This window comes from Tachyglossus aculeatus, chromosome X1 (genome assembly GCF_015852505.1).
Source record: "Tachyglossus aculeatus isolate mTacAcu1 chromosome X1, mTacAcu1.pri, whole genome shotgun sequence".
Taxonomy (NCBI): Eukaryota; Metazoa; Chordata; class Mammalia; order Monotremata; family Tachyglossidae; genus Tachyglossus; species Tachyglossus aculeatus.
Window position 1 is genome coordinate 112,633,270 of NC_052101.1, and position 20,874 is coordinate 112,654,143.

The 20,874-nt window shown below is 56.3% G+C and overlaps 1 protein-coding gene across 1 annotated transcript in view; it reads right to left on the bottom strand.

The window, feature by feature from the left end:
• Window positions 1-437: 437 nt before the first annotated feature.
• The window catches only part of ABCA7 (ATP binding cassette subfamily A member 7), a 29,973-nt gene continuing 9,536 nt past the window's right edge, over window positions 438-20,874 (bottom strand). The window contains exons 18-51 of the mRNA XM_038772444.1: window positions 18,970-19,174; window positions 18,694-18,810; window positions 18,416-18,587; window positions 18,068-18,199; window positions 17,500-17,639; window positions 16,142-16,279; window positions 15,779-15,969; window positions 15,176-15,254; window positions 14,808-15,010; window positions 14,615-14,663; window positions 14,366-14,488; window positions 14,013-14,176; window positions 13,073-13,197; window positions 12,845-12,943; window positions 11,849-12,041; window positions 10,856-10,950; window positions 10,081-10,113; window positions 9,859-9,964; window positions 9,679-9,753; window positions 8,818-8,987; window positions 8,083-8,260; window positions 7,844-7,959; window positions 7,445-7,589; window positions 7,210-7,333; window positions 6,889-7,018; window positions 6,405-6,525; window positions 6,193-6,255; window positions 5,486-5,592; window positions 4,723-4,864; window positions 4,497-4,631; window positions 2,752-2,855; window positions 2,169-2,261; window positions 1,303-1,540; window positions 438-1,071 (exon numbers count right to left, since the gene is read on the bottom strand). Of these exons, the coding sequence (XP_038628372.1) occupies window positions 952-1,071; window positions 1,303-1,540; window positions 2,169-2,261; window positions 2,752-2,855; window positions 4,497-4,631; window positions 4,723-4,864; window positions 5,486-5,592; window positions 6,193-6,255; window positions 6,405-6,525; window positions 6,889-7,018; window positions 7,210-7,333; window positions 7,445-7,589; window positions 7,844-7,959; window positions 8,083-8,260; window positions 8,818-8,987; window positions 9,679-9,753; window positions 9,859-9,964; window positions 10,081-10,113; window positions 10,856-10,950; window positions 11,849-12,041; window positions 12,845-12,943; window positions 13,073-13,197; window positions 14,013-14,176; window positions 14,366-14,488; window positions 14,615-14,663; window positions 14,808-15,010; window positions 15,176-15,254; window positions 15,779-15,969; window positions 16,142-16,279; window positions 17,500-17,639; window positions 18,068-18,199; window positions 18,416-18,587; window positions 18,694-18,810; window positions 18,970-19,174 (4,425 nt within the window). The 3' untranslated portion in view covers window positions 438-951. The remainder of the gene's footprint in view (window positions 1,072-1,302; window positions 1,541-2,168; window positions 2,262-2,751; window positions 2,856-4,496; window positions 4,632-4,722; window positions 4,865-5,485; window positions 5,593-6,192; window positions 6,256-6,404; window positions 6,526-6,888; window positions 7,019-7,209; window positions 7,334-7,444; window positions 7,590-7,843; window positions 7,960-8,082; window positions 8,261-8,817; window positions 8,988-9,678; window positions 9,754-9,858; window positions 9,965-10,080; window positions 10,114-10,855; window positions 10,951-11,848; window positions 12,042-12,844; window positions 12,944-13,072; window positions 13,198-14,012; window positions 14,177-14,365; window positions 14,489-14,614; window positions 14,664-14,807; window positions 15,011-15,175; window positions 15,255-15,778; window positions 15,970-16,141; window positions 16,280-17,499; window positions 17,640-18,067; window positions 18,200-18,415; window positions 18,588-18,693; window positions 18,811-18,969; window positions 19,175-20,874) is intronic.

Below are 20,874 nucleotides of genomic sequence, written 5' to 3' on the forward strand. Positions count from 1 at the left end.
CCAGGGGTCTTAGCCCACCATTAAGCCTAGGCTCTTTTTATTTCCTCCTGTCCCACAGGGGCCCACTTGGGCTCCCACCGGGAAAGCTCTCCAACACCCCCTTTCCATCCCTCTGTCTTGCAGCCTCTGCAGCCAGGAGCTGGGACGTCCCAGCCTGTCCTGGCCCTGCTGCCCCCTCTAACTCAGGCATCCCCCCAATTCCTCCCCTTCCCCTCAGCTCTAAGCACTGCAGGAGAGACAGAAAGGGGGTCTCAGGAGGCTGCTGGGATGCTGGGGAAGAAGGCTAGGGTAGTGGTGCCCGGAGCCCTTCCCTGTGCACTCCCCCAGACTCCCCCAGGCCAGCTCCAGAGAGCGGGCAAACAGGGAAGCTATGAGGTCCTCGGATTGTAGGGGAGTGCACACATTAAACAACCTCAAAATGAAACTCTGGACTCCACAACCTTTATTTCCGTGAAATACGGGCCCTCTCATCCTCTCCCCTTCCACCTCTGCCTAGCCCAACCACCTTGGGAGAGAGTCGGGGGAGGCAGGGAGCAATAATAATAATAACAATAATAGTAATAACGGAATTTGTCAAGCACTTACTAGGTGTCACACTGTATTAAGCAAGGGGGAACGGGGAAGCTGGTGGAGGCTGAGTGCTATCCCTTCTCTGGGAAGGGATTTGAAGGAAGGGGTACAGGAACCTTGACCCGATTCCCCTATGCCATCTACCAGGCCAGCCTGGCCCCAACAGGTGTGGCCGCTACACCCAGGCTAGCGGGAAAGGGGCTGGACTAATGGACCACACTGGCAGCTTCATCAGGGCAGTCAAGGGAAGGGGACAGTGGATGGAGGTCAGAGGAAGCCACGTTACTCCAGGCAGAGGCAGAAGTGTGGGCACTATGAACTGGCTTCTCTTGATGGTGCCAGGGCTGGCAGGCGGAAGGATGGACGGTGACATCCTGGGGCTCATACCACGCTCTCGGCAACAGCGCGGCGGAGGCGACCAGTCCTGGAGAAGCGGGGTCGGGATAGGTGGTCGGGATCGGGATCATCTTCGCTTTGATCCTTTGCGAAGTAGACAAACACCTGTAGGGGCAGGAGGAGGGGTCAGTCAGGGAGCTGGATTTACAAGGATTCTCTGGGTGGGGGCCAGGATAAAGGAGGGGAGGACCACCAGAGCACTGCTAAGAGAAGCTCCCACCAAAGACCAAGAGAGCATGTGCCCAGGGCATCCTTCCGAACAAGGATGGGGATGGTGAGAGAGGAGGAACGGGATGACCCCCACAAGGGGCAACCTCTACCCAATCTTAGTCTCACCTGATCGAGCGTGGTCTGGGACACAGAGAAGTCCTCAATTCCCAGAGGATCACTGTGGGCTGCAAGCTGGCCAAAGAGCTGGGCAAGCGGGCAGTGCCTGATGGGCAGCTGGTATTGCAGTAAGCAGCCGTGGTGCTCCTTTAGCAAGACGCCAGGAAATGTGGCTTCCATGAAGTCCTGCACCTGGTCCAGGTGGGCAGTGGGCACACGTAGGGCTACTGTGTAACCCTCCCCGAACCTGCGGGCGGTCAAGCAGAGAGCACACAGGTGATGGGCTGGGGTGGGAGAGGAGGGCGGCGGGGTAAGGATACCGTTCCCAGCCAGAGCCTGGGAGACTAACTGGGAATGGATTTCTTCTCCGCCCTACTCTCCCGCCCCAGCCCATCACCTGTGTGCCCTCTGCTCCGTCCCCTACCCCGGGGCTCACCAGTCGGCACACACCATTCCTCCTGCCTGGAGCGCTGTCCCCAAGCTCTCTCGGAACTCTAGAGAGCTGCTCCCCCAGGGAAGCCTTCCCAGATGAATCCCACCCCACTCAGGCCCCTCCAGCTTTCTCCCTGCCCTCACCTCCCTGTCCCATCCCACTGCTGCCTGGCTCCGTAACTGCGCCTGTTTCTGTTATCTGTGTTGCCGTGGCTCTGGTCCCTGGAACTTCATGTCTCCTCTTCTTGTCTGGGAGTGTCCGAGCGCAAGGGTGCGAGTGTGATAGACCGTGTCTTCTGTCTGCATCCTTCCCCTCAGAGACAGTCCCTGGCCCTGCCCTCAGTGAGCATTTAAGACAAGATTGCCGCCTACCCCTTGAGTCCCTCTGGCCCTGTGTCCAACAGGACAGCAGGCACCCTTGACCCCCACCCCCACCCCATTACCTGTTCTTGAGATGCTGGGCACTGCCCAAGCAGCGGAAACGCCCGTTCACCATGATAGCCAGGCGGGTACACAGGGCCTCACATTCCTCCATGCTGGAAAGGGAGAGGGACATTGGCGTGGGTGGCATCTGCTTTGGGTGGCCACCTCCAGCCTTCCCAGGTGCCACACCAGGGGATGCCCCCACCCATTACACCAGGAGGCCAGCGGAATGTGACTAGTCAGGGGGCCGCTTCACTGCTCTGCTCTTTCTTGGGACGTGGCATATGCCGGCTCCTTAATCTGGCAGGTGCTCAGAGCGCCAATCCGCAGAGGTATCGATAGAGTCGGTGAGGTGCTCATTGGCCTCTCTCTAACATGGCTGGATTCACCAGGCTGTCTGTCTCAGGGCAAGCATCAACAGATGTCCCCTGATGACATCATGGGGACCCGCAGGTTGCTGCTGGCCATTAAAAAAAATCACCCCTAATGCCATCTAGGCCCCAGGCAGAACTCAATGGTCTGATATAAACCCTATGCCCACTGCTTCCCCCCGGCCCCACCCTATCACTCTGTTCCCGGGGGCTCCCCACCCCCATCTCACACCTGTGGGAGGTGAGCACGACAGAGCGACCTTCCTTGATGATGGTCAGGATGCAGTTCCAGAGGAAGCGTCGGGCCTGGGGGTCCATACCCGTTGTGGGCTCGTCCTGTGGAAGCAGGAGTCGGGGAGACAAGCGGATGAGGTCATGGGGTGGGGCTGCCCCATCCTCAGCTAGGGATAGAGAGGAAAGGACCACCTCATTTGTTTATGGGAAGTCTCCACCCTAACAAATCCAATGTACCCAGGGAATGGGAAAGGGGATGGGGACTGTGGAGATGGGGATGGGGCGGGCGGGTGTTAAGGCAGACTGTTGAGGCTGGGCCTCATTTAAATGTGCAAATATCCCATAGTTCGTGTTTTCCCACTCCTCGAGAAGCTCCGGTGGTTGCCCATCCACCTCCATATCAAACAGAACCCCCCTCACCCCTCACCATCGGATTGAACTTCTCAATCTCCTTGCCCCCTCTTCCCTTACCTCTATGATTTCCTGCTACAAACCCACCCCGCACACTTCGCTCCTCTAACGCTAACCTACTCACTGTACCTCAGTCTCATTTATCTCACCACTGCCCCATCCCCCATGTCCTGCTTCTGACCTAGAACTCTCTCCCCCTTCATATAATAATAATGGCATTATTACTCTATTTATTTATTTATTTATTTTACTTGTACATATCTATTCTATTTATTTTATTTTGTTAATATGTTTGGTTTTGTTCTCTGTCTCCCCCCTTCTAGACTGTGAGCCCACTGTTGGGTAGGGACTGTCTCTATGTATTGCCAACTTGTACTTCCCAAGCTCTTAGTACAGTGCTCTGCACACAGTAAGCGCTCAATAAATACGATTAAGTGCTTACTATGTGCAAAGGACCGTTCGAAGCGCTGGGGAGGTTACAAGGTGATCAGGTTGTCCCACGGGGGGCTCACAGTCTTAATCCCCATTTTACAGATGAGGTAACTGAGGCACAGAGAAGTTAAGTGACTTGCCCAAAGTCACACAGCTGACAAGTGGCAGAGCTGGGATTCGAACTCATGACCTCTGACTCCAAAGCCCGTGCTCTTTCCACAGAGCCACGCTGCTTCTCAAAAAAAAAAATAACAGCATTTATTACGCACTTACTATGTGCAAAGCACAGTTCTAAGCGCTGTGGAGGTTACAAGGTTGTGAGGTTGTCCCACAGGGGGCTCACGGCCTTAATCCCCATTTTACAGATGAGGGAACTGAGAACACCACCCTTCCCGACCTTCTAACCCTTATTAAAACCACACCTCCTCCAAGAAGCCTTCCCCAACTAAGCCCCCATTTATCTCGCCACTGACCCATCCCCCAGGTCCTGCTTCTGACCTAGAACTCTCTCCCCCTTCATATAATAATAATGGGGATTTCCTCTTCTCCCTCTTCCTTCTACGTCGCCCTCACACGTCGATTTGCTCCCTTTATTCACCCCTACCTCGGCCCCGCAACACTTATGTACATATCCATAATGTACTTTTAATAATGTCTGTCCTCCATCTCTAGACTAAGCTCTTTGTGAGGAGGGAACATGTCTACCAACTGCGTTGTACCCTCCCAAGTGCTCTGCACGCAGCAAGCGCTCAATACATACCACCGATCGATTGATTGGTGGGGGCTTGAAAGCATGAAACCTAGAACATGGAGAGCGATGACTCCAGTTTCCACATTTCCTCTTGCAAACCCCTGCCCCTGGCCCTTCCCGCCCCACCCCAGCCTCAGCTTGTCACTGACCAGGAAGAGAACGGGTGGGCCGCCCACCAGGGCAATGGCCGTAGACAGCTTCCGCTTGTTCCCGCCGCTGTACCCGCCCGCGGGTCGGTCCGCATACTGCAGCAACCCCAGCTTGGTCAACCCCTTCTGTGCCTCCTGCAAAGGCCGGGGGGTGCAGAGCGGGATGAGACTCTGGGGTCCGCAAATAGGGGAGGGGAGAGGGTGAGATGGCAGGAATGCTACTAACCTTGGCCACCTCCTCCTCGGGGATGCCCCGCAGGCGGGAGAAGAACTCGAGGTGTTCGCGGCCGGTCAGCAGGTCAGTGAGGGCGTCAAACTGGGGGCAGTAGCCCATGTAGCGATGTGCCCCCTGAACGTCACTCACAATACTATAGGGTGGGGGGACAGATGGAGAAGTGAGACCGACTGGAAGAGGAGGGCATCCTGAAGGTGATGGGTCACTGGAGGGGCGGCCATCATCTGCCTCTTTGACCCCTAACCCGTGCTTCCTTAGTAAGATGTGTTTTTGTGGTCCATTTTGCTTTGAAAGGACAGCGCTGTTCACGATTAACAGTACTTAGGTATTGAGACTATAAAAAAAATCATTCTTACTCTTACTCCTTCCCCTTAGGGGGCAGCTCAGTTTCATTCGTTGAGGAAGCAGCGTGGCTCAGTGAAAAGAGCATGGGCTTTGGAGTCTGGGGTCATGGGTTCAAATCCCGGCTCTGAAAATTTTCAGCTGTGTGACTTTGGGCAAGTCACTTAACTTCCCTGTGCCTCAGTTACCTCATCCGTAAAATGGGGATTAAGACTGTGAGCCCCCAGTGGGACAACCTGATCACCTTGTGACCTCCCCAGTGCTTAGAACAGTGCTTTGCACATAGTAAGCGCTTAATAAATGCCATCATTATTATTATTATTATTATTGTTCCTCTATGGGTCTCTCTCCTAACACCACCCTCGTCCCTTAGCCTCACCCCTCCTTCTCCGACCCGACACCTTGTCCTCACCTGAAACCCTGGAGGAAGGCTTCTCCTCCACTCACTGGAGTGTCCCCCGTCAGCATCCGGAAGGTGGACGTTTTGCCAGCCCCGTTCACCCCCAGGAGTCCGAAGCACTGTGGAGGGAAGTTGTGGGGAGCCCAGCTTGTGGCGGGGTGGTGGGGGTGGAGGGAGGCAGGGAAGGAACGAGGGAGCAGGGAGAACTCTTCTAGACTGTATGCCCACTGTTGGGTAGGGACCCTCTCTATATGTTGCCAGCTTGTACTTCCCAAGCGCTTAGTACAGCGCTCTGCACACAGTAAGCACTCAATAAATACAATTGAATGAATGAATGAACTCCCCTCTGCCATCCCTCCCAAGTGTAGCTCCAGTGCTTCTCCCTCCCCCTATGAGTCAGAGCCTCACACGCAAACATCCACATGCTTATTAATAATGGTATTTGTTAAGTGCTTACTATGTGCAAAGCACTGTTCTAAGCGCTGGAGGGGATACAAGGTGATCAGGTTGTCCCACGCGGGGCTCACAGTCTTAATCCCCATTTTACAGATGGGGTAACTGAGGCACAGAGAAGTTCCGTGGCTTGCCGAAGGTCACACAGCTGACAAGTGGTGGAACCCATAACCTCTGACTCCCAAGTCTGTGCTCTTTCCACTGAGCCATGCTGCTTATTCCCCTGCCCATCTCAGGCCCACTCCCTGCCCAGACTTTGTACTTACCTCTCCACGGGGGATCATCAAGGACAACCGATCCACAGCCGGCTTCCTCCGGCCCGGATATACCTGCAGGTGAGCAGGGTGGTGTGTGAATAAGATAGAAATCTCTCTCTCTCTCTCTCTCTCTCTCTCTCTCTCTCTCTCACACACACACACACACACACACACACACACACACACTCCCCCCCCCCCACCCCCCACATCCTCCAACTCACCTTGGTCAGGTCCCGCAGCACCAGGACACTGTTTCCAGTCTCTCCCCGACTGACTCGCTCCCTCTCCTCGGCCACATCCTTGTCTTCCTCTCCCAAGGGAGGTAATGGCTTTAGCCTGGGCCTGCGGAGAGGGCAATTCAGATGCGACTCCGTGGCCCCCATCCACCACTCATGTGGCTTGGCACTAAGCCTTTGGCCCCTTGCCTCACCTCAGCCTGGGGCTCTCCTCCCTGATCCCATGGCGCACAGCCTCCAGGGCTCTCCTCTCTTCCCGGAGACTTATAGCATCCCCTCAGCCCCTCACCAGAGAAACTCCCTAGTACCTCCCTTGTGGCTCCCCACCATGACCCTCAGAGACCCCTCCCATAACCCCCAATGACTCCCCTCATGACCTCTCCCCCCCAGTTAGCCTCAGGGACTTCTCAGACTCCCCCATGGCCTCTCACTATGACCCCTAATGACCGTTCCCCTCAGGGCTCCTCACCTTGGACACAGGCGGAGGCGGTACTGCAAGAGGAGGGTGAAGAGGAGGAAAATGGGGCCCTGTACTCCCATGGCAAATAGGTTCTTTCCCACCAGGTCCCAGCGCAGTGGAGACTGGAACTGGTCATCGCCTGGGGGACCGAAGACAGAGCTGAGGCCCCAGTCCCCTCACCCTAAACTCAAGAGGGTGCAGGAAACTTGGGGAAGGGGCAGTTGGAGAGATGAACTGGAAGCTCAGAGAAAGCAGAACCAGGGGGAAGATGAGCGCACATGTCACTGGTGGGGTGAGGGAAGGGAGTGAGGGGAGGGGGCCTTTCCTCACCTAAGCGAAGGAAGGTGTCAGCCAGAACCTGGTTCTGTACCATGTCGATGAGCCCCCGGCCCAGACAGAAGTGGGGGAAGATCAGGAAGACCTTCTTCAAGATACGGCTCACCTCCTGCAACTTCTGCGGAGGGCGGGGCAGGGGCGGGGAAGACTCAAGAAGACCATTTCCAGGGCACCCTTACTCCCCGCCCACCACCCTTGCGCCCTCCCTGCCGCTGACCTCCCGCCACACCTGGTCAGAGAAGAGCTCCAGCACAAAGGTGGCCATGCTGCCATTGATGCCGATGAAGAGGTTGATGCAAGTAAGGACCACGTAGGCTGTGCTGGGCACGTGGAAAATGAACGAAGCCGGGTACATGAGCGGCGTGATGGACCAGCTGGTGGGGTGGGGGGGAGGGTAGAAGATGGCACTGTGAGAGGGAGCTGGGGTCGGGGGCAGGCGGAGGGTGGCAGGCACCGTGGACAGGGGAGGGGGAAGGGAGAGGAAGAGGGTGGGCAGGTAAGGGAGTGAAGGGGAGGGGGAAGAGCAGGCTCAGCGAGTTGGGGCAGGGGCAAACATGCAGGGCGGGGAGATGGCCAGGTGAGAGGAGGTAGGGGGGCCGGAAGGGGATGAGGTGGGGGTGCGGCTCACCCATAGAGCAGCAGCAGCAGCATCAGGGCAGGCAGGTTGGCGGTGGACACATATGCCCGCTGCTGGAAGCCCAGGAAGATGAGCACAACCAGGAGGGCCGAGACCAAATAGTTACACTGCAAGAAAGGAGGAAAGACTTCAGAGTGGGGAGGAAAGGGGTCATCCTGCCGGCCCCGCAGCAGCCCCACCTTGACCCCAAAGACGCCAGCCCCGGCCCCGTTCTCCTCAATGGCGCGCACCATGTCCCATGTAAAGTTGCCCAGCCAGTAGAGGGAGGGGGAGAGGCCCCCCAGCATCTGCAAGTGCTGAGCCCGGCTGACCCGCTCCTCGATGAGAAAGAGCACGAAGCTGGCGGGGACGAAGGACATGGCGAACAGCACGCATATGGACACCAGGACGTCCACCGATGAGGCCATCCTGGTACGGGGGAGGTGGGAGATGGACAGAGCAGTGAGAGGAGGTGGAGGAGGAAGTTACAGGGATCGTCATGGGGTCAGATCCTTGGGGTAGATGGTGCAGGTCAAAGGATAAAGAGTAAAACCCTCCGGGCCAGATAGTCAAAGATCACAAAGGGAAAGAAGCAGCCTGACCTAGTGGAAAGAGCAGAAGCCTGGGAGTCAGATCCGTGTGATCTCGGGCAAGTCACAACTTCTCCGAGGCTCTGTTCCCTCATCTGCAGGGCCCCATGTGGTCTCTGAGGATCTTGAACCTACCCCAGTGCTTAGTACAGCGCTGGTCACATCATAAGCACTGAACAAATACCACAACTAAGTAAAGCTTGGGGCTAGCGGGGGTGAAAGTCAGAGGTTGCAGGGTCAGATCAGCCACACTTAAATGTGTGGGTTAACAGCTCTGGGGTCTCAAGCAGAATGGTTGGGTGGGAGGGTCAAAGGTCACAGGGTAGAGGTCCAAGGGTGGGAAGATCAGGGGTCACGGCTGAGATCTGAGACTCAGTGACCAAAGGGTTCACTCACAGGGTAGCCTTGGAGAGCTGCTCTTTGGTAAGGTTGAGCGGGTGGTTGATGGTGGTGATGCTGTGTGCCCGATAACTGATGTTAGGGGGCAGGTGGGCACGCAGAAGTCCATTGTTTACCACATTGACCAAGGCCACCATGGCATGCCAGCCCTTGTTGTTGAACCAGACCTGTGGGGCCAAGCAGTCAGTACCTGTAGGGGGGGGGTCTCACCCCGCCCCCCCATAATGCCCGGGCCCCTGCCTTGCCCGCTAGCCTCATCACCCCAAGTGTAGAAGTCCCAGCAACCCTTTGGAGACCAATCATTCAGACACACCGCCCCATGCATGCTCATCACACGTTCAGGCTCGCCACAAGTGCTCAGGGTACAAGCCGGCCGGTAAACCAGGCCTGGTTGAGTACAGGCCTAGACTCCTGCTGCGTGGCTTGTACTAGGCTGGGCTCTCAGGCCCGGCTTCACCTGCCTATCCTCCACCATCTCCCCATGGGGGCCCTAGGGCTGGCCTGGATGAAGAGGAAATGCCAGAGCAGGGGGCCGTGCTGCCAAGTGGACATAGGCACCCCAACCTCCAGCCTCTTATTGTGTCCACATCCCTCCCCCTCCACTTTGCCCCTCCTCCTGTCCTGGAGGTCCTTGGGACTATCTCCCCGCTGCCGATGCCAACTTTTTCACAGTGAGGACAGGGGGAAGGGGCTGGCAGAGGGGAGGAAAGCCACACGCAGTCAGGCAGGGAGAAGCCAAGCCTTGACTCACAGCTAGGACCCCAAGCACTGCCCCCAGTCTGGGAGCTGGCACATATGCCCCCAGACTTGGTACTAATGAGGTATCCCACCCCTCCAGATAAGATTCTCTTCTACCACCTTGACACTCTTCTGGGAGCCCAGTTTCTTGGCAAAGCTGCTCAGATGCACCAGCAGCAGATCCAATGCACTATCCTGGTCAAGGAGAAGGGGAGAGGGGTCACCTATGAAGGAGGGAAGGCTGGGGCCTGGCCCAATCAGGCTCCACCCTGCCCACTCCCCACCTCCCACCCTAGACACCTGGCTGGCGTTGGCTAGCTTCCGTAGCTCCTGGATGGTATGGAGAATCTCGGCCTCCGAGGACTGTCTGGCGCTGCCGTGGTCCCCCAGGGAAAAGCCCCCATACCTGGAGAGGGAGTGGGGTCAGGGAGATGTAAGGCAGAAAATGGGGGTTGCCTTTTCCCTACCCCCACTTCCCTCCCATTCCCCTTCAATCCTCATCTGCCCCTGTCCTCCACTCACCTCATCTCATTGACCCACTTCTTGTTCCTGAGCCTGGAAGCAGAGAAGGAATGATGGGGGTGAGGGGGAGCAGGACCAGAACCTCCCCCATCCACCACCATCATATCATGAGAGAGAGAGAGTGTGACTGAGCAGAAATAGCATGCGAGTGGAAGTCAGGAGGCCTGGGTTCTAGTCTCAGTTTTGCCACTGACCTCTCTGAGCCTGCAAGTCCTCATTGGAAATGTGGGAAGGAAAATCCCTGCCCCTCTCTACCTCCTTGGGATTCATTCATTAATTCATTCAATCACATTTATTGAGCACTTACTGTGTGAAGAGTACTGTACTAAGCGCCTGAGAAAGTACAATGCAACAATATGTGGTGAGGATCAGAGGAGATTGCTGAGGGAGAAGCGCTTTGGGGAAATGAAAGCGGTAGGCCAAATCGAGATATTGATATTGAGAAGTAGCCTGGCCTAGTGGAAAGAGTACGGGCCTAGGAATCTGAGGACCTGAGTTCTAAACCCAGCTCTGCCAATTACCTGCTGTGTGACCTTGGGTAAATCGCTTAACGTCTCTGTGCCCCAGTTTCCTTATCTGTAAAAATGGGCATGCAATACCCGTCTTCCTTCTTACTTAGACTGTGAGCCCCATGTAGGACAGGGACTGTGTCCGATTTGATGAACGTATACCTACTCCAGCACTATGAGCAGTGCTTGACACATAGTAAGCACTTAACAAATACCAACACCATTACTGCTATTACATCAAGACCCCAGGAGAGTGGAGGACTCACCCCTGATGGATGATACGGGGATAGGTCTTCAGCAGGTAGTCAGAGATATTCCGGCTTGTCAGGTTCTGCACGATGTCTCCAACACCCCGCTCAGCCTGTACCCAGATAGGAGGATCCAAAAGAGCATCAGACCAGAGCAGACAGTCCGCCCAGTGGCACCTGGATACTGGGAGGAACTGGGTGACAGTGACTCTCCCGGTGACCCCCGCACTCACGGTTAGGCACAGACCAACTGACATCTCTGACTTCCCTTCTGGTGACCCACTGTGGACCGCTCGTCCACGGACTTATCCAAACCCCTCCTGAACTTGCTGATACTGCTGGCTGCAAAACTTTCATTCCTTTATTCAGCAGTATTCAGTGAATTAATTCATTAATGATGGCATTTATTAAGCGCTTACTATGTGCAAAGCACGCTGGGGAGGTTACAAGGTGATCAGGTTGTCCCACGGGGGGCTCACAGTCTTAATCCCCATTTTACAGATGAGGTAACTGAGGCACAGGGAAGTTAAGTGACTTGCCCAAAGTCACACAGCTGACAATTGGCAGCGATGGGATTTGAACCCATGACCTCTGACTCCAAAGCCCGTGCTCTTTCCACTGAGCCACCCTGCTTCAATGAATTTCAGTGAAATTCATTCAGTGAATGAATTTCATGTACTTACTACCTGACAGGGTGAAGAAATGGTTCTTTTTGTTTGGAACCCGCCACGCTCCAGCTTCAGCAGGTACCCCTTCACCCGGATGGTGTGAGATTTGAGGAGCAAAACTTCTGTGCTCACCTTGCCCCACCCACTCTGGGATTCCATAAACTTCAATCTTGTCCCCTCTCAGCCTGTGTCTGCCCAGGAGGAAGAGTCCCGTCTCCTTTTGATTAGTCTGTCTCAGCCTGAGCACCACTTACCTCAGGGTCCTGGGGCTCCCGCTTGGCTGGGGGAGTGGGGAGGGAAGTGGGGAAAGGAAGAGGGGAGGCCCTCCACCCCCAGGCTTCACCTGAGGAGGCGGGAGGCCTCCGGCGGCATCTGGACAATCGGGGAGTATCTTGCGGATGCCAGGTTGGCTACACACACAGGCAGGTGACGGGAACTCGGCGGTCCAGTTACCATGGGCAAAGATGTTGGCCACCTCTTCAGACACCTCAGGCACCCAGAAGCTGAGTGGACTGGGCTGGGCACAATTCTGTCCTCTGCAAAACCAACAAGGGAGAGAGCTGGGAGGTCCCCTGTGTCTGGGGCTGCCAGGCAACTCGTTGGTCCTGCCGGCGGGGCGGTTGTGCTTTTCCCCATAATCCGCCTAAGAGGGTGGTAAGGAAGATGGACAAAGGACTCTGATGATGCCACGGCTGAAAGCGTAGACGCCTACTCTGGCAGGGCAGGGCAGGAGAGGGACAGGGGCTTGTGCTGACCAGTTCCCAGTCACCATTCCTGGCCCTGTGGCCGTCGAGGCTGGGCTCCCGGTCTCGCTCCCCCTGAGGCTCCTATGAGAACCCAGAGCTTCTGAGCAGGGATGAAAGCCAGATCCTAAGCAGATCGCTCATCTGTTCTATCTGCTCCCACAGCCCCTCTCTTCAGTCCCATTCCATCCCCAAGACCCTACCTACTTTCTGTTCCCCTCCAACCCAACCCACTGCCTTCATGATGGCAGACTGACACCCATGACCTTAGGTGGGCAGCCAGAAGAGGGTCTAAGGGAGTAGGAGCTCCTCCCTCTAGCCTAGAACCCCCTCGAGGACAGGGATCATGTCTATCAACTCCACTGTATTGTCCTCTCCCAAGTACTTTGTACAGGGCTCTGCACACAGTCATTGATTCATTGATTGATCAATTGATAGGGGCAAGGGTGGGGGGGAGAGTGAGCAGTGTATCCCTGAGGAGCAGAAAAAGCTAGAGGGGCAGTGGGGAGGGGATTTGCTAGCATTTGGAGATTGGCTCGAGGAGGCGAGCAGGCCTTCTCTTGAGAGAGGGAGCGGACAGTGGGCAGATGACTTACGGTTCTGAGTTGTTCAGTGGGCACTCACTCCCAAAGATGGATTCGGCCAAGAGGGCATCCAGCAGGCGGGCAGATTCCAGGTCTCGAGGGGCGTCCTCGCTGGTGGGTCCGGGGAGTAAGAAATCGGATGATTAAGCTTCCAACCCTGATTCCACCTCCCCCCACCACCCCCGCGCCCCCCACCGTTCCTTTGACCTCTTCCCCTGGGTCCTCCTGGCAGGCACCCACCTGAAGAAGGTCTGTTGAGGGCCATACATGGACAGCTGAAGCTGCAGGGGTGGGTAGTGGCCAAAGGGAGGCACGATGAGGCTGAAGAAGAGGGAGAGGCCGACGAACAGGGCAGGCAGAACGATCTGGGGACAGGGTGGAAATCAATCCATAGTATGTACTGAGCACTCACTCTGAGCAGAGCGCTGTACAATAGCATTAGTAGACCGGATCCTTGCCCTTGGGAGTGGGGCCAATGATGGAGATTACTTTGGATGTAAATATTCTTAAAACTGTCTCCCCCTTTAGAGTGGAAGTTCCTTGTGGGCAGGGAGCAGTGATTCTGTTGTACTTTCATTCATTCAACCGTATTTATTGAGTGCTTACTGTGTGCAGAGCACTGTACTAAGCGCTTGGGAAGCACAAGTTGGCAACATATAGAGACGGTCCCTACCCAACAGCGGGCTCACAGTCTAGAACTTGAGAGAAGCAGCGTGGCTCAGTGGAAAGAGCACGGGCTTTGGAGTCAGAGGTCATGGGTCTGAATCCCGGCTCCGCCACTTGTCAGCTGTGTGACTTTGGGCAAGTCACTTAACTTCTCTGTGCCTCAGTTACCTCATCTGTAAAATGGGGATTAAGACTGTGAGCCCCACTTGGGACAACCTGGTAACCTTGTAACCTCCCCGGCACTTAGAACAGTGCTTGGCACATAGTAAGCGCTTAACAAACACCATCATCATTATTATTATCATTATTACTTTCCCAAGGGTCTAGCACAGTGCATCGCACCCAGTGGGCACTCAATAAATGCTACTACTACTACTAGTAGTCGACGGCACAGAGGGGGTTGTGGAGAAAGGCTTTTTCCCCTCAGGACATCCCAGTGACCCCACTTCCAATCTTTCCAAGCCTCTGATTTCCACCCCCGCCACAAACTTGCCAGTGCTCCCCAGACCCTGACCTGTGCAAAGAGTCCCCGGCGACTACGGCAGGCATAGAGGAACCGTTTGATAAGCAGGGCACGGAGTTGCTGGCGTATCAGAGCCCAGCCCTGTACCCGCTCCCCACTGCTTGGCTCCCCTCGGAGGACTTGAGTCTCCAAAACTTCAGCTGCTGCTGCTGCTGCTAGACAAAGAAGGTTCCCGGAATCAAGTGGGTAGCGGGGGATGGAGAAGGATCAAAGTCCCATTTAGCCCAGCCCAGTGTCCAGCTCAAAGGAGAACAAGGAGCGGGGGCAAGAAGGAACAAGCCCATAGGCCCCCTCTCCACCCCCGGGCAACGTGAGACTCCCACGGGCAAGAGCCTGGTACCCACCGGCCGGGATAGGCTGGTCCAGGTTGCCATCACTGTCCCGGTCGGCTGCCTCGCTTGGTGTCTTCAGGGAGTGGGCCGAGGCCGGAGTGGGCACGCCCAGGCGCAGTGGCTGCCCGACACCGTCTGCTGGCAAGACAAGGGCACACCCCTCAGGGAATGATTGGTGGGGTTCAGGAGCTCACTGAAGTTCCCAAGGAGAGACAATCCCGTCCCAGCCCCCTGACCGAGGAACGGAGGAGCCTTTCCCACCTGTTAGATTGTTGGTGACTCCACTGTCCTCTGCCACCTTCAGGAAGATCTGCAGGGAGAGAGAATAAAGGGATAGACATCCGGGGGAATGGAAGAGGCACAAGGACAGAGGGACCCGAGAAGGAGTGGAAAGGAGATGAATGAGGAGGAGCTGCCCAATGGCGGGCCCCGACCTCCCCCTGCCCCAGCCTACCTCCTCCAGGGTGGTGTCAGAGACCCCATAACCCGAAACCCCCAGCTCAGCCAGACGTCCATCCAGCTCTTGGAAAAGCCTTCCAAAGGCCCCATCCCGGGCGCCGGAATAGGGCAGCACCAGCACCAGTTCGTGGCCCAGCTCCTCCACCAGCTGTGCCCCGGGCACCAGCCGCTGAACCAACGCCAGCAGCTGGCCTGTATCTGGGGGAGGGGGAAGGTTGGGCATGATGCAATGGTGCAGGGGAACATGGGGGAGGTCAGGGGAGGAACTAAGTGGGTTGGAAGGTTTGCATGGGTCTGGGGAGGTGGGTTTGGAAAGGGGATCCCAAATCCTCCCCCCATCTCCCCACCACTGCTCCTCCTCACTGGTGGTGCTTTCGCTGGATGGCTCACTGCCCAGGCCTGTGTCCCAACTCCGCTCTGAATCGCTTTCCTCTTGCAGGCCCTAGTGGTGGAGACAGTTGAGTAGGGAGGGAGCACAAGGGGAGAATGCCTCAGGACAAGGGATGGTCTGCACTTTCTCCCCCACCACCTGTCGACTCTAGTGTCCCCACACGCTGTGCCTTAGCCCTCAGGCATGCAACAGCCTTCCCCCGCACTCTCTCTCCCTTCCCAGTAAAGGCCTTTTCCTCCAGGAAGTTGTCCCAGATTCACCCCACCTATTCCCTAGCCAGTCAGCACAATCTATGAACCTCTCCTCCCCCAAGAGTTCATCCCAGTCGCCATGGCATTTGTTGGTCTTTACAGTTGGGGATTCTAGGTGTGTTTCTGCCCCAACTCCCTGAGGAGGGGGACCGTGTCTGTTCTCTCGGAGACACCCCAGGGTCTGTGGGCTCAGGACAGGCACACTAATGACTTTGGCACTGGATTCCATTGGGCGGGATGGGCATGGGACCCCTGGGATTCTCCACCCGCTACCGGCACCACCACCAGACGCCTCCATACGCCCCCCTCCCACCCAGCTCTCACCTTCTGGCCCCCACGGGTGGGGGCTGTGGGTCGCCTCTTCACCAGTGTGAGATAGTAGCCAACACCCAAACGGCTCTTGAGGAACAATGGAGAACCACAGCAGCGCAGCTGGCCCCTGGCGATCACTGCCACTCTGTCCCCCAGTAGCTCAGCCTCATCCATGTAGTGGGTGGACAGGATCACTGTGCGGCCTGCAGCAGGACGTTATCGGGGTGGGTGCGGCGGGAGGTGGCAGACACTTGAATGGATCAGTAGTGCTTCTTCCTGACCCAACCTGGAGCTTGGCCCAACCACCCCGCCCCTGCCCCCGGCCCCTGTGCCCCAAGTTTCCCCCAACCCCACAACCCCAGCCCTATTCCAGACCTGGCCGGTATTTCAGTAGCAGCTCCCAGATGCCCCGGCGGGAGAAGGCATCCACCCCAGCTGTGGGCTCGTCCAGAATCACCACACGGGAACCGCCCACGAAGGCAATGGCCACAGACAGCTTCCGCTGCATCCCGCCTGCCAGTGAAGAAGGAGAGGGGGACCCCGGGAGGAACAGAGAAGAGACAGAGATGGAGATGGTTTCAGGATCCACCCCTTCCTCTCCTCCCCCGTCACTCCAGCCACTAGTCAGATCCTGACTCGATGCTGCATCAGCCTTCTCGCGGACCTAATTGCCTCTCAGCCTCTCCGGTCCACGTTTCACCGTGCTGCCCAGATCAATTTTCTAAAACATCACCCTGCATGTGTCTCCCCACTCCTCAAACTCCTCCAATAGTTGCCCTTCCCTCTCAACATGGAGCAGAAACTCCTGTCCATTGGCATTAAGGCCCTCAATCAGTTCTCTCCCCACACCTATCCTGACTCCTCTTCCATTACACCCCAGATCACACAATTTGCTAGTTTTAATGCCCACCTACTTCTCTGTGCTTCATTCTCTTCTCTCTTGCCGTCAACCTCTTGCTCGAGCCCTCCCTCCTGCCTGTGGGAGGGACCTCCTTCCCACAAAGCCAACAGTCCACCACTCTCCCCATCTTCAAAGTCCTACTAAAATCACATTTCCTTCAGGAGGTCTTCCCTGCTTAATCTCTCTCCTACCCATCCACCCCCTCTGCATCACCTATATGGTTGAGCCCTTACTCCATAAACACATAGGTACTCCCCCCCGTCCCTAACCCCACATGTAATCTTTAAACTTGGTTGCTTCCCCCTACCTCTCTCTCTTTCCTACTAGATTATAAAATCCTTGAAGGCAGAGATTGTGCTTGTACTTTCCCAAGGGCTTTGTACAGTCCTCTGCACACAGTAAGAGCTCAATAAATTCAACTGAATCATTATTGCATTTGTTAAGTGCTTCGTATGTGTCAAGCTCTGTTCTAAGCGCTGAGGTGGATACAAGTTCATCAGGTCAGACACAGGCCCTGTCCTACATGGGGCTCACAGTCTAAGTTAGGAGGGAGAACAGGTATTGCGTCCCATTTTACAGTTGAGGAAACTGAGACACAGAGAAGTTAAGTGACTCGCCTGAAGTCACACCGCAGGCAAGTAGGAGAACGGAATTAGAACTCAGGTCCTCTGACTCCCGGGCCTGTGCTCTTTCTACTGGGCCACATAACTTTGATCGAGCTCTTCTTCTCTTTGGAATATTGGGGGATAGTAAAGGGTGAGACTTCTCTTCCTGCTTATCTTTTCCTCCCTCTTCTCTCCTTTCTCCCCTTCAACACAGGAGAGGGTCTCACCTGAAAGGTGTCGCGTCTGCTCATGCCGCTTTTGGGAGAGCCCCACATCCTGCAGGAGGGGTTCCAGCTCCTTCTGTGCCCCCTTGGCCGACAGACCCTTCAGTCTCCCATAGAACCAGATATGTTCTTCCACCGTCAGGCTGGAGAAGAGGAGAGTGGCCCAGGGCCATGGCAGGGGGAGGGAGGGTGATTGGGAAGAGAATTGGCAGGCGGAGAGGCCAGAATAATCCAGAATGGACTAGACTGGGACACTGGTAAAATGACAAGGGTCAGCATTTCTGTTCTGGTTCAAATTAGTTCAAAGTGGATTTTTTTTCCTTTTTGGGGGGTATTCGAGTCAACTGTGTCTCCGTGCTCTGCCCCACCCCCCTCTGAAGCCCCTGGATGGAGGAGAAGAGCGATGGAGACGTCCCACTTCACCTCCAAACACACACTTACACACCCACTCACTCAGCCAGAGGGGATCAGTGCAACCACTGGGGGCCCCGGCAAAACCTTCATGCTCTCCCTTCCCCCGCCCTCCACACTCAGTCAGATCCCTCCTCTTCCACTTTCTGCGGAGACATACATGTCAAAGAGCACGTTGTGCTGGGGACAGAGACCCAGCAAGTGGCGCACAGCTGCCATGTTAGAACAGATGTTCTGGCCCAGGATGAAGGCGGAGCCCGCAGTTGGGGGGAACAAGCCACTCAGGATGGACCTGCAGGTGGAGGAATGAGGAAGGGTCTAAGGTGGCAGGAGAGTCTGAGGTGAGTGGGTGTTCATTTAGGGAGACTTGGTCAGGGTGGGGGGGAAGGGAAAGCAGTTGAGGTCATGGGTCAGAGATCAGCCCCCACCCATACCAGGTTCCACGCCCAGTTCCCCTCTCCCACCTCGCCAAGTCCCTGGATCTGTGTCCCCTCCTTGCCATCCTTACAATGTGGTGGTCTTTCCTGCCCCATTGTGGCCCAGGAAGGCAGTGATGTGGCCCTCATAGAAGTCCAGGGTGAGCCCGCGCAGGGCGGGGCTGGCACTGCCAGCGTAGCGCTTCTCCAGACCCCGCAGGGAAACGCCTGGCTGCAGCCCCTCAGGGGGCTCTTCCAATAGTACTGGTGTTGGAGAAATGGCTCCAGTGAGATCAGCATCACAACCCCTCTCTGGAAGCTCCCCTTTCTCCACTCCCCACACCCCATCCCTCCTGAAAGCAGGGCTTACCCTGGGGGTCACCACTATCTGGGGCGGGGGCCTGTTGGGACTCAGGCACAGTCCACTTCCCACACCAGTAACTTGCCCGGAAGGGGAAGTCCCATGGCTCGGGAATCCCGTACTGGCCTGGGACCGGGGAGGGGAGGGAGAGAAAGAGAGAGGTTGGCAAGAGAACCTGCAGTCCTGGCCCTTCTGTCCCTCCAGGAAAGAGGAGCCTCTGCCCTCCCCCGTCACCCACCGCCCTTCTGCCCGTCCTTCCCCGGAGATAGCACGGAGGTAACTCACCGGGCCAGACAGCCTCGAGGTACCAGGTGGCCAGACCATAGAGGACAGCGTCCAGAAAGAGAAGCCCCCCGGCCAGTGCCAGGTTGAAGGGGTCACCCTCCACAGGGCTGGCACCAAAGTTGTGCCACTGGACACCCAGGCCCTGCTCCTCATACAGAGAGAAGTACTCACAACCAAAGCCAAATGCCACAGGAGAGAGTAGGCCCTGCGGGGACGGGGAGGGGAAGGCAATCACCATGGGTGCCAGCTTTCCTCTCCCCAGCCCCGTCGGCCCCCCTCACCACAGAGGTACCCAGGACCTAAGTCCTGCTGGCAATCCAGTGGAGAGAACATAGCTGTGGGAATTTGGAGACCTGAGTACTAGTCCCAGTCTGCAAGTACAGAATACTTGCTGCTAGGGCGATGCCATCAGTAGTCGAGGTTTACGACCAAAAAGCCACCTAGGGCAATGGGCTGATGGGGGTGATGACCCCCGCCAACTAGGCCCAGAGGAAGGATGCCATTAGCTCTGCCCAACAGAACTTTTAGGGCAAAAAGGGTAGCCAGCCAGACCTCACCCCACCCGTAAGAGGTAGAAAGGAGCCAGAGGTGGAACCAAGTTGGCAGCTCCCCTTCTTGACTTGGGATGGGAGGACACAGCTCTTGCCCTGGCTCCTGGGGCGATGAGCCATCCCTTTCCCCAGTGCCCATGGAGGGTGAGCTGCCCCCTCACATACCATCCGCCCACTGCCACCACCAGCAGGCAGCAACGGCCCCCTGAAAGTGGGCCAGCCGATTCAGAGGCACTGCAGATGGGCAATGCGATTGAGGGAAGGGGATGAGGGTACAAGCAGGTCTAAATCAGAGAGGAAGGAGAGGAAGGGAGCATCGCTGCAACTGTTTATCTGGTTCTTGCTGGAGATCCTGATCCTGTCCCAGGGCCCAGGGAGAAGGAAGCCTCTAGGGGTACCCCGGGGCGGGGGCAGGGGAGACAGAGAAGCACTCGAGACCAGCCAGAACCATGGGAACCCTGTAGAGCTCCGCAAATCCGGGCAGCCTTGGCTGAGAGACTGCGCAGCTCCACAGCACTTGGCCTACTCGATGGGACATTTGCAACATCAGGTTCCCGGCAGGGAGAAGGCCCCCTCCCCATGGGAACTTGGAACGAGAGTGAGAAAAACTGATACATTCCTACGTGGTCCTGCAGCAGTCCCAGAACACTGGCATCCCCCACCCACCCCCTCCCGGGACGTGCCGTCCTCATCTGGCAACAGTGGAGGAAGGGAGGCCAAACACGGGGGAATGCCTTTGCTGTCCTTGTTCTCCTCCTCCTTCTCCCTGTCTCCCCTTTCCCTCCCTTCCCCCCTCCACTCAAAATGAAAGAGTGGCTACCCCTGCCTAAGGTGTCCCACAAGGTGGACCGGCCCAGCAGGAATTCCACAAAAAAGCAGGCTAAGGTGGGCAGTAAAGAATGTGGTGGTTACCAAGGCAACCACCTGCTCGGTGACAGTGCTATGGAGGGCACAGAGTCGGCACTGTACTGCTGCACATAAAACCCCTTGGGGGGCAACTTCCCAACGTACTACCCCACCCACCTCCTTGCTCATCGGACTATCACCGGCAGGGACCTTGACACCTCCTAAGTCCCACATTCTCCTCTCCCCCCTAGCCGGGTACCCTAGCACCACCCATTTCCACAACACTGCAGTTCCGAATGCTTTCTTGAGCTTTCTCGTCAATGATCTCACATTTGTCTTTATAAACCTCCCTGGGAGGCCCAGAGGGGCAGAGATAATTCTTTCCATTTCAGAGATAGGAAAACTAAAGTTCAGAGAGGAGGGTAACTAGCCCAAGGTCACATAACAAGCCAGAGACAGAACTGGAACTTCCCAGACCAAGTATCTTTTATGTGCGGGTGTATCTTTG